The following is a 12,495-nucleotide window of genomic DNA, read 5'->3' on the forward strand; positions in this document are numbered from 1 at the left end:
TTTCACATTAGCAAAGTCAATGGAAACAGCCACGAAACCGACCATTGTGGCCACCAGTGAAACTATCCCTTAAGAACAGCGACCTGCAAACAACAATTTAAAATTTTGCCAGCCAACATGAAATATTACATACCCGCATAACCAAGTAATATTTGACAATGTAATCAGAAAAAGAGTAACATCACATTGAAACACAGCGATATAGATCCTCTCAGAACAGGTCCAGTTAGGGAGAACAGAAGAGTATATACTTTTTAAAGAGCACTATTCATTCATGTTCTGCATCTTTTTCATGCTGAGAACAATGCCAAATTATATGCACAAGAACAATAGCATCACGTGTATAATTGATGTATTTTATGTGCCAAAGTGTTGATTAGTTAAGCCTAAGATTTCCGATAAGCTAGCTGCCAGAACATCATTCCGAAAAATATGATCAAGTACAGGGCTTTCCATTTGTGAAGACCTGCACAAAACTTTTGTTATTGAACTCACACAATTACGGCAATAACCAAGCTGTGAAAAACCGAGCACACGTTTAACTCCCAAGAACCAAATTCTTGAACTGCATTATGCATTTTCAGTGCCTTTTTCGAACTCTGAACTTTCTAAAGCAATGCTGAATCGGCAGTAGCCAGGTATGCCTGTCCATGAACCACTGTTAATGCACAAACCTGTGGCACGGAAAATGGCTTCCCTGAAATTGAAGTCATCAAGCTTGGCCTCAAAGCCTTCTATTTTAAGAATATTTCCAAGATAAGCTGTTGGTTTTGCCACCATTGACACACCTCCATTGCAAGCAATAGTATCCCATCCACAGCTCTCGAGTACCTAAGATATTGTAAACATACAGAAGTGGTTGTAAAAATTAGGAACAGCAAAAGCATTTTTGTCTGACTCATAAGTTTAGAACAAGTGGGCGCATTTCATCAAAGAGTCTCATTTCGCAATCCTGCCATGAAAATTGCAGCTCATGCTTGGAAAAACAGAAATTTGAAAGATCATTGGATTTAATATTTCTGCTTATGAAATCCCAGTATATTTTAATGCATCAGTTTCTTTAATATTGGCAATTAAAGAAACTGATGCTTTGCCTGCGCCTTTGTCTGAGGCTCAAGGCAGAATAAATAAATAAATAATGAGTTTCATTGATGAGTCTATTGGGTTTGCCATTTCTTTGTTAAAAAAAAATTATTACGCTTTAAAAGTCAAAACCTTGTTTAAAACTTAATAAATGACTTAAAAAGTAGTGATTCGCTTATAAATAGAGTCCGTTACTATTTTTGTAGGTAATTTTTCAAAGCTAGCTAGATATTATCTATGAAAACAAGTCCGCTAGAACAATCTTCCTTCACTTTGAAGTTGTCAAATGAAGAAGAGTAGCATCTGAGATAGCTATAACTATGAAGAAAATAGGAGTGCACATGGAACATAGATAGCTACAATTATGGAGAAAATGGGAGTAAATATGGAAACATAGCTTCAAATTTGAATCAGATGATGATTTTTAAATTAATTATATTTGGAATAGATTTTTAGGAAGAATAGGTCAAACTTTGAAATCATTGGTCTTAAAAATAATCTTTTGCTGTAATAAATATCATTATTATCTCACATTTTAAGTTAAATCTAAAATATATATATATATATAATTGTGTGTGCATGCGCCTTCACTAAGGTGAGCACTTTTTATTTTGCCTTTCACTCGGGCAATATAAAGAGGCCCTAGCGCCTAGAGTGCGCCTTGCACCCTTATACACATTGAATATTGCTACAATAGACTATTAACTGCTCAGGACCTGAGTAGCAAAACAGAAACATTCTAGGAGTTGATCAGTCAATGGTTAGGTTGTGCTTAGAGAAAACTTCCAATTTACTCATGAGCACAGAGAGGCTTGATTGCAGAAATTTCATGAGATCTGTATGCACTATTAATCTTAAAACTCAATTATGTCATATTAGGATTGGCCTATAAGGAGGGTTTAATAAAAACCATTGAATGCCGAAAGATTACCACAATGTTAGAACTAACTTAGTAGAACCTCAGGCACCCAAAGAGAAAATCCTGGATTTCATCAGCCCACCCTGAGTGATGGGTGCCAATCCGTTACCTATGAATATAGGGTCAATGACTCAATCATGCTATCACTATTCTACATATATTGTCAGTGGTGCTCGCATTTTTAATAATTATTGAGCAGGAAGTTAAAACCTATAAACTATAAAGCTTTAAAATGAAATGACACATAAAATAAAGAATCAAGAAGTCAAACCTTGATCAACTGCTCAGATTGAGTTCTTAGAATCTCCTTCTGTTGGCTGATAGCCTCAGAGAAGCATTGATCGTTTTTCTCCCTGAGACCAAGCAACTTCTTTATGGCATATCTGATTGTGCTGTGTGCCTGCTCAAGCTTGGGGAGGCATAAAATAAATCAACCAATGATGGGTGGTTCAGTATTAAAATCAAACTCAAGCCCTCCAGTCAACAACTTAGATGATAGTCCTCCAATCAAAGACATGCAAAAGGATGAGTTTGCACACTTGATATAGAGACAAACTTTGTTGCAGGTCCCATCCACCCCAGCCTTCTCGGAATTCCAGTCCTGAAAAAGATGTATCGATCACCACTCTAACTCCCATGTCAGCACAAATGAAAAGTATTTGTTGGATCTCTTTGTTGCTGTAGAGCATGCCAGTAGGAGGTTCACAGTAGGGCCAGAAATATACAGCCAGGGCTTTTTCACTGTCCCCAGCAAGCTAACAAGTGCCTTTGGTGCAATTTTAAACCCTTCTTCTGCCTGGGTTTGTATAGTAACAACATTTGCTTTCATGAACTTCGCTGCAGATACATGATTACCATTTTGCACCTGAGGGGAAAAGAAAGGTGCCACCTTCTTGAACACAACAAAGGACAAGCCTGTTGAAAAGAGCCAAAGGAGAATTTCCATATATGACTTCAGAAGAACTATCAGACAGGAACCCATACTTATTCTTGACTAGCTCTTGGATTCCAGGCGAACATCAGTTTCAGACTCGATCATATTCTGCCGCAAAGCTCTCAAAAATTGAAGCCTTCACAGGTGAAGGTAATGGTAGGAAGCTTTGACCAACATCCATGTGAATAATTGGAGATTCCTTCTCTCCATTTATAGATAGCTCAGCACTATTCAGGGTGGAATTTGCAGAACTTGCAAAATCTATCATTTTCACAGGCTTTTTATCTGAAGATTCCCTCTGCAAACACAGAATTCCCTTTGCTTAAAACATAAAATTGTGGGAGGGCAATACAGGAGAAAGTTCTAGCCGAAACATATCAGTGCTTCTTATAATTTAATAATTGTGGAAAAATACATATTAGGTTTTCCTTGGTAGCATTTGGTCCTTAAATAGTTCAAACATCAATTTTGTATCTGTCATCCACTCAAAACCATTCTAAACACCGAACAGAAGTAAAATGGTTTCACCCTATGCCGAAACCAGTCATTTTTGCCTGCAACTCAGTAAATTAATGCAAGTGAAAGGCCCAAAAATTGTGGCATTGTTTAGCAAGCAGTATTAGTGTCATTGCAACCTGAAAAATAATGTGAAGAGCAAACTCAAAAAGCACATCATTAACAATCAACATTCATAGTGTAGACTTTTATATCTTAATCCATGACAACTCACTGTGTAAAAAGGAGATTTACCCTTGTAAGGCAGAGTTCAGGATGAGGTTGGTCAAAAAAGAATCAGCTGAGACAAATCAGTTGTGGTAGACTAGTAGAGAGCTGATTTAGTGGTTTGGTTTTACACCATCTAAGGAGGAAAGATAGGTAAAAATTGCTCTCGAAGACATCCCGCAGATACAGAAGGTTTACTATTGTGAGCAACCTATAATATAGTGATGATACAGCAACAACAATTTGGAGTTGCCTACATGAATCATTCCTTTCAATGTTGCTCTATCAAAGAACCAAAACCGAGCTTAGACATATCATTTTGAATAATCCACAGTTCCTCTAATTATTTTTCTAAAAATAACAAATTTTGAGTAATCTTAATTGAAAACAATGCAATTAAAACAAAACTGCAATTTAATGCCCTTCTTTGAAATTGACAGTGATACCAACATGTGCATGGCTTTTCCAACTTGAAATTAGTCCTATAATTTTTGGGTATGATTTGGTATGATTTAATTATGACTGTACCACCTAAATAAATAAATAAGTTTAATTATATAATAAACACACAAAGGATTTTCTAATGAATTCTTTGAATAAACTTAAAAGAAAGGCATCTCAAGTTTTCTGCACAAACAGGATTTTTCACACACAGGGAGAGAGAGAGAGAGAGAGGAGGGGGAAGGAAGAACCTGTTCTGGTGGATGCCGGTCAGAAATCTGAAATGCCAACAGCTCATGAAAGAGACAACCATAATAGTACTGGCTAATCAGAGGCGTATGGCCTTCTAGTAACTCCACAGTCTTTGATAATGCCTTGAAGATGGCTTCATCTTCAGAAATTATAAATGCTACTTCCAAATCAGAATAAACCTGCAAATGTAAATTCTCTTCAATTGTAGAAAGACTTGTGGGACAATAGCTTTCTGAAGAAATTTAAAAATTTCAACAATTTAGTTTGCCTGAAGCAACTGTGAAAGTTGCAAAAGAAATTCTCAAAGTCAAATTAAACTCAAACAATCAAGACGGCGTCCTGATGCGAAATGTCATGTTGATTTAATTGGATCTTTTCACTTTAATTTTTTAACAGATTCAATATTCGTTAAGCATCTGAGACTAACCCATCTCTAGATTGCTCCAAAACTAAATTTACCAGACCATCTATGAATTTGACTTAAAAGGTGATGCTGAAAGAATAAGACGTTCACCTGATTTTTCACCAAACCACATAAGATAGCCGCGTGGGAAGGGAGAACATTTCTAGCAAGATATTTCAAGACCCCATTAGACCCAGGCAGGCTAGACAGCTCAAGATGCTCAGATATGTCAAGGAAAAGTCGGGAACCAATATCTGCAGTAGTACTTAGTAGACTTTCAAAGGCAGCGCTAGTAATTGCTTCAAAATGAGCAATCCCAGTTATGACAACCTGTGGTTTTAGCTTCTTTATCAGCTCAATCATCAATTCTGATTGATTTGGGGCCTCAATTACAGTAATGCCATCTTCCGTATTTTTATCTTCCTTACCCTGAAAAAAACAATAATGACAAGACATGAACATTTACAGTCTTTCCAAGTAAATGTGATTTGGCTTTTCGAGCATTACAAAAGAATATATATATAACATGTTGAATGATCAAGCAAAATCATGAGCCAACACATGCACACATATGCAATTACATAAACAGAAAGATGGAGGAAAAGGAGGGTACAGCGCAAGTTCATACCTCCATCACCAGAGATGTCAACCATTTCTTGGGCAAATGTCTTGTCAAATGTTCATCAACGATGGCAAGCCGTGGACAGAACAGCCTGAGAGCATTTTCTATTGCTGTAACCCTTGACGGGAATACTATGACATTCTAGCACAGCAAAAAGATTTCTTTTAGAAAAGCATAGTCAGAAAACCATATTATGCAATCACATAGTGAAACAAAATATCTTGGTTTAAATTCTTCATTTGCAAAGCAAAACAATGTTTCATATACAAATATCTTTCTCAATCTCATATCCCCATATATTATTGATGGAAAATGGACATGGAAAAGGAATTGTCAAAAGAAGCTCCTGAACTAACCTTTTAAAGTCTGGTATATGATAAACTCTCTTGATTGATTCGATAACAAATGAAGAGATGAAAAACTTTTGGATTGTATGTATACAGCTAACCAATATTTAAAATTTGATCAAAACATTCTTGAAATAACACTATTACTCGCATAAAGAAATAATTGACACAGCACTTAAAAAACTCAAATATTTGCATTCAATAGAATAAACATTCACATGCTACATCTGAGAAGACATAGTTCACAGAAATGTGATCATAAAAGGATAATTACAATGGCTGTAAGTGATGGAAGCTGATTGTGAAGCATCGATAAGAAAAACAAGTTCCTACCAAAAGACTAAGAATTTAGCTAAGAAAAATAAATTCTCCAAAATGAAGAAAAGAAACGATTTATTTTATGCCATAGGATTAGTTGCATGATTTACCAGCATATTGTAAACAAAATTTTAAGACAAACAGAAACTTAACACATAAGAATGAAAAACAAAGCAACATAGATGGACTGAAATTTCACTTACATCAGTAGTCAATGGAATATGATGATAACTCTTCATAAACCTGGAGATAAGGTTACGAAAATATATACTTCCAGCAGGAGGCTCATAAGGAAGAAATGAATTCTCCTTCAAGACACTAGCAAGATAAGCTAGAAATGGTATCTTTTCATCAGCCACAGAATCATCATTAAATGACAAGTCCAAGGAGCTGCCAACCTCTTCGAAGCCATTTTTCAGAAAATCAAATATTACTTTCACCTGCCAATTACACCAGAGAAGTCAACCATCTACATCAGTGCCTCGGTTTTATGTAAGTCTCTCTAACAGAGAAAAGAGTGGAAAGAAAGAGCTCACATGGTTTGGTTGCCGAAGTTGGCAACTATACACACACAAAGAATGTGAAATTCGTCCACCAGAATTAACATAAGCCCAAGCAGTCCGGGCACAAATAGGCTGATCACTAACAAGCCCCATAAAGAACTCAAATCGATGGTGACTGTTTCTCTCGATTTCAACTAAAGCAGAAATGTCAGTATCTGCGGCCTACAAAAATTTTCAAATGATGTTCAGAATAAGATCTATGACGAATAGGAAAGGTACAAAATAAAGCAGAGCAAAAGAACACAACTGATAACGGCAATCAAATAACCAAATGGTTTTACAATAAGAGCTCATTAACTCTAAAGTACCATGACAACCCGTTAGTCACACACACATTTACCCAAAATATACTTTTATATCAACCAAAATTCATAGTGGCTATCCACTTTTGCTCACCTGCATGACTTTTGTTTGCCAGAGCTTTGTTATATGGAAACCACGGCGCTCAAACAGTCGCTTGCAGACACCTTGTCCTGGACGCCCTCCAATATTAAAGATCATGATACCCATGGGTTTTATGACGGCAATTCCCTCCTCTACAGCCCTAGCAATTAGACCTAAGCCAAACTGGTCTTCAACGAAACCCTGAACCAAAACATAGAATCAGATACACAGGGTTATATCCTACACCTGAAGAAAGAGAATATACAAAGGGACAAATAACAAAATAAGAGATAAAATATAATGGTACTTGAATTTAACTTTGTTATCAATCTGAAAGGCTTGGTCATAGCACTTACTTGGATTCAGTTATGATCTCAAGTTTCTAACAAATATGCTCAAAAGAAAAGAAATGGACACTTCAAATTCAAAATTGACAATAATCTTCAGCTTAGGCAAAGTTCAAGGTTACCTGCCCAGGCCTTTTGGCATATTTTTCAAAACTTTTATGTAAACTTTGAGAATATTCAAGTCAATAGTAGTTATAGAAAATGAATAAAAGAGGGCATCTGAAGACCAGACTATCACACGTGAGTCAAGTCTGACCTGCATACTCCTCCCTTTTACTTATTTACCATCCCCACAAGGGTTAGAAACTTCTTTACTTTATCCTCAAATACAAAATGTCACTTGAAACTGGGCAAATTTTCACCATAAAATTGACCAGCCTCCACTAAGGAATTGTTAACTACACTTTGAATATCCCACATCTGCTCTATGTAAACTTTGCTCTCGTAGCTTCACATAAACAAGGCCATAAATATGGATCAGACAGTGAATAAAATTTTTACATGCTGTGCAGGATGAAATACATTTTTCTTGCCTGCCTAAAGTGCAGAGAACCACTTGTTTTTCACTTTCCTATTGAAAGCAATCTATACTGTGAATTTTTAAGTTTAGCACATCTTAACATCCTTTAACTTGAAAAACAAACATGATAGCCATCGACAACTCCATTTTTCTACCCTTTTAACCAAGAAGTGCTAAAAGGCCTATGGCACCCCTCTTGCTCTTTCTTGACTCAGTTCAAAACATATAACCAATAGAAACTTTGCACCCCAAAAAAAAAGGCGCTAACCAAGAAGTCAGCCTGACACTCTTACATAAATTTGAAAAGTTTTTTTCAATTTATTCAAATAAGTCCAAAATATAAGACTTATATTATAACCTGAAGAGCGCAATAGTTACTCAAGGAATACAAGAATTCCTCGCTTGCATTTTCAGTAATCATCTTTGACATGGCCTCCGGATTTGGATTGAGAATCTGCAAGAATTGAGTTAAGTTATAGAATTATTGAAGAAGAATAGCTTAAATCATTTACCACTAAATATTCCAAAGTAATGGCCCTGACATGGTGGACTATTTCAGGAAAATATAATGATAATGCCTTGGTGCATCAATGCAGACAAAAGCGTGTTAATTAGTTTAAATAAATATTTACTTCACATATAAGATCATTTACTCCGTACCTGAGGTATACATCCAACAATTCGATCAAGTTCTATTTTTTTATCTCTGCAATAGGCGAGAAGGTCTGATTCATGAAATTCCACTCTGTCAAGCAAAGTTTTGCCCTCTCCATCATATATGGGAAGCCCATTTTCATCCAATGCATTTAGGTACAAGTTAATCCATGCAGCTTTGATAGCCCTCGGGTTTATATCAAGACCATAAACCTGTCATAATTATGTTAGTAGATACTATGAATCAGTGAGACATAAAAGAAACTAACTCACTATCCATAAAATTATCAATACAATATAATATGTTATAAGTAAACAAGTGTCATCTAAATAGATGCACACTGATCAAGATGCTCCAGCTGAAATCATAGACAATAACCAAGTGCCTTTCATGAAAATTCTATAACAGAGATGCCATAGCGCAACATACAAAGTATCACTCAAAACACACCTTTGAAGGTGACCATTTTTCAGCAATGGCGATGGATATCCATCCATTGCCACAGCCTAACTCAGTAATCGTCTTGTCTTTAAAAATGGAGTCCGGGTGCCGATTTATCCCTTCATAAAATGTGAAGGACCAGTCTTCTGGGATAAATATACTCGGGATTTCTATCATCGTGAGCTTTTTCCTTTTCTGGTAGCCTATTGGCAATAGAAACAATGCAAAATCAACGCAAACTCCAACACTAGCAATTCAGCGCCAATAAAACCAAGAAAAACAGACAAATCCAACACCCATCTTATAGTAAGCAAATCAAAAACAAATGACGAGCTAAACCATCACCAAAATCAATCCTAGCATCCACCAAATCCGCAAAGACCCATCAAAGAAACCGATGATAAACCAGAACCAGCTCAAGATACAGAGAAAGAGAAGGAGACCTTCAAAGTCATTAAGCACAACGTCGTGGATGCGAAAGTGATAGTCCTGGAAGCATCGATCAGCATCCTCCTTGGAGTGAAACCGTCGTTGAACGTCGGCGAGAAAGACTCTGGCCTCGGTTCGGCCGTCCGAGTTCTCAAGCCTCTCAAGCAAGGACTTGAGGGCGGCATAGGCAGCGTCGCCCGATCGCGAGCATTCCTCCAAGAAGGCATCCATCTGGGAGGCCATTGACGCGCTCCAAGGTCTTCAAGAAGCTCCAAGAAGCTTGGCAATGGTGGGAGGAGGAGCAGTGAAGAAGCAGGATGGAGCTCCGAAACGAGTCACACGAGCCTCGCGAATCGTGGGATTGCAAAAGATATAATTAAATAGATTCAAAGGTTTGAAGGCCTGCCCAGTCGCGTCACCGCCACTGACTCATGTGCCTGGGCCTTTTTAATTATTTTTTTATTAAAAAAATAAGTAGAATATCCTAAATGAACCTCTACTTGAAGTCACTCTGCTTTTTTAATCCCTCTTCGAAATACTCTTAGTGGTTCCCTCTACTCTTAAAAATCAGCCCACTTAGCCCAATTATAAATCTTTGGAGTATTTGAAATTTTCCACTTTTGGTTTGTTAAATTCTTCAATTTTTTTAAAGCCATTTATTTTTTAAAAGCAAACAATGGTTACATGCTTATTGAATTTTATAAAATCTCAATGGGTGATGTATGTTATTAACTTATTAAAAAAATAGTGTGTTGAATTTGTAAAGGATTACAGTTAAAAAATTATCGTATATCTTCAGAAGTTATTTTTTAAAATTATCACAAAAATTAATTCTATACAGTACTTAATTTTAAGTTTCTCCCACTATTGCGGAACTGGTGGTTGTTTGAAAATCTTAAAAATTTTGCATCTCAAAATAAATAAAAAATTTATATTCTTAAAAGTGAAATCATAAAAATAAAAAAAATACTCTCTCCGGTCTTTTTTATATGTCATAAACTCATGTTCTTTTTTATCTGTCATTTTTTTAACATCAATAAGCATTTATTATTTTTTTCTAAAGTTGCCCTAATACTTTATTCAATTCTATACTTAAAATTTAATATAAGAGAGAAATGTGAAGATATAAATTAGGGGTAATTTTGTAAAGATAACTAATTTTTTATTAAATTATGTGAAATAATTAACTTTCTTGTATGTGAGATTCAGTTATTCAGGACAGATAAAAAGGAATTGAGGGAGTAATTGTTACATAAATATATCATTTTTTTTAAACCAAAACCCCAAAATCATTTGACTAATTAAAAAAACTAATTTGCACTAATCTTTTCTTAAAAATATCACCAAAATTAAAGTCAAGCATACTTATTATACCAGGTAAGTGAGGTTACCGGTACTTCCACCAGGAGGTGAGTGTAGCCACGATTGAACAGTTGGGCGGGTACCACGACCCAAAGATGTGAAAACCGCACGTGGGTGAGAATCTCGAGGAGGATAATGAGATGATCCAACGGTAATCTAAGACTTAATATTATAAAATTAAAACATTTTATTAATGCTAAATATGGTAAATAAAAAAAAGGCGCGATTTTTAGGGACTAAAAAATTAAGTTGGTGATAGGGATATAATGATGAAAGAGTTGAACTTTATCGTTAATTTTTATTATTTATTTTATTTTATTTTTATTTGATTTTAAAATTAATGAAAAGTTGATGATATTGGAGGGAATGCACCGACTTTTTCGGTGCCCATTTGAGTTTTCAATTCCTTCTTGAAGCTATAATTGTGTCAAAAGTTGTTTTGGGTTGTTAAAACATGAACGGTTCAACTTCGCACAACTTTTATTTCAAATGCGGGCATTAAAGTGCATGTTTTGTTAAAAAGTCTATCTAATATATATATAAATAAACATAAATTATTATGCAAAATTACACATATCCCTGAGACAGTAAGCATATATTTATATATCTCATAAAAATCATATTTGTAATAGATACTCATGGTTGAATATACAACGCTTTAAATGGGAATTGATATTGTAAACAATGTGATTTTTTATTGGGGGATTAGGTAGGATTAAACACTATTGATGATGATATAATATTTTTACTCTTGATTAAAATTTAATTAACATGAATTAATATAAATATTTAATTATAATAATTAAAGTAGATTTTAATTAAATAAAATAATTAATTTGATTGGGATAACTAAAGTGACTTGACACTTTTAATTATGGTAGTCATTTTTTTTTTTGAATAATAGACGACAAGCGCCCTTTTTATATGAATATAAAGGGTACTGAACAGTATTGGAATCCGGATGTACAATGTATGTACAGTATAAGAATAGTATAAGAATCCCGGGTAAACAGTGTATAAACAGTACATTAAACAGTACTATTGGGGGAGGGATTTGAACCCATGACCTCCCCCTTATACTTTGGTGTCATACCATTGGGCTATCCAGTGGTTGACTAGTCATTTAATTAAATAAAACTTATTAATTTAGATTGTTAATCAAGATAACTAAAGCAAATAAGGATTAAGGTGAGATATTTAATTTAAATATTTAATTATAATAATTATGTTGAATAATAATATTTAAAATATTTAATAAATAAAATGATCATATCATTAAATGTTTGAATATCATTTATTTGTATTAAAAGTATAAAAAAATATTTTACCACATGACCCCTTGTCTTTAGCATCCCAATGAAATATTTTTTACAATTAAAAACAGTTTTCATTTCTATTCCAATGACTCATGCTTATTCTTGTATCAATTCTCATTCTATAAACCAAAACACCCGGTACACCATGTTTTCAATGATACAAAATATTAATCTAAAAACCAGGAGTGGTCTTTTCTTCATTCTCCATTTATGAAATACCAAGTGATTTGAGGTTATATCAATAAATAACAGGTTTTGTGAGAGTATAATCTCAAAGATGATTCTTTTTAAGGGTATATAAGTAAATACCTATTTCTCACAAGTATATATATATATATACACGTTATAACATATCTTTCATTTTATTGAGATATTTGTATAATATATAGGGAAAATTACTTTTTAGTCCCTGTAACTTTTTTGGTTTACTAATTAG

The 12,495-nt window shown here is 34.6% G+C and overlaps 1 protein-coding gene across 1 annotated transcript; it reads right to left on the minus strand.

The window, feature by feature from the left end:
- Positions 1 to 538: 538 nt before the first annotated feature.
- LOC120262335 (methionine S-methyltransferase-like) lies at positions 539 to 9,727 on the minus strand. Its single transcript, XM_039270426.1, is given in 20 exon segments — positions 539 to 580; positions 583 to 831; positions 2,274 to 2,401; positions 2,404 to 2,459; positions 2,461 to 2,546; positions 2,548 to 2,700; positions 2,703 to 2,861; positions 2,863 to 3,014; positions 3,017 to 3,051; positions 3,053 to 3,234; positions 4,352 to 4,531; positions 4,867 to 5,184; positions 5,384 to 5,518; positions 6,246 to 6,482; positions 6,579 to 6,767; positions 7,002 to 7,190; positions 8,215 to 8,310; positions 8,517 to 8,723; positions 8,962 to 9,155; positions 9,396 to 9,727. Coding segments are annotated over 20 exon segments (3,216 nt in total). The 5' UTR covers positions 9,625 to 9,727.
- Between the last annotated feature and the right edge of the window lie 2,768 nt (positions 9,728 to 12,495).

This window comes from Dioscorea cayenensis, chromosome 5 (genome assembly GCF_009730915.1).
Source record: "Dioscorea cayenensis subsp. rotundata cultivar TDr96_F1 chromosome 5, TDr96_F1_v2_PseudoChromosome.rev07_lg8_w22 25.fasta, whole genome shotgun sequence".
Classification (NCBI taxonomy): Eukaryota; Viridiplantae; Streptophyta; class Magnoliopsida; order Dioscoreales; family Dioscoreaceae; genus Dioscorea; species Dioscorea cayenensis.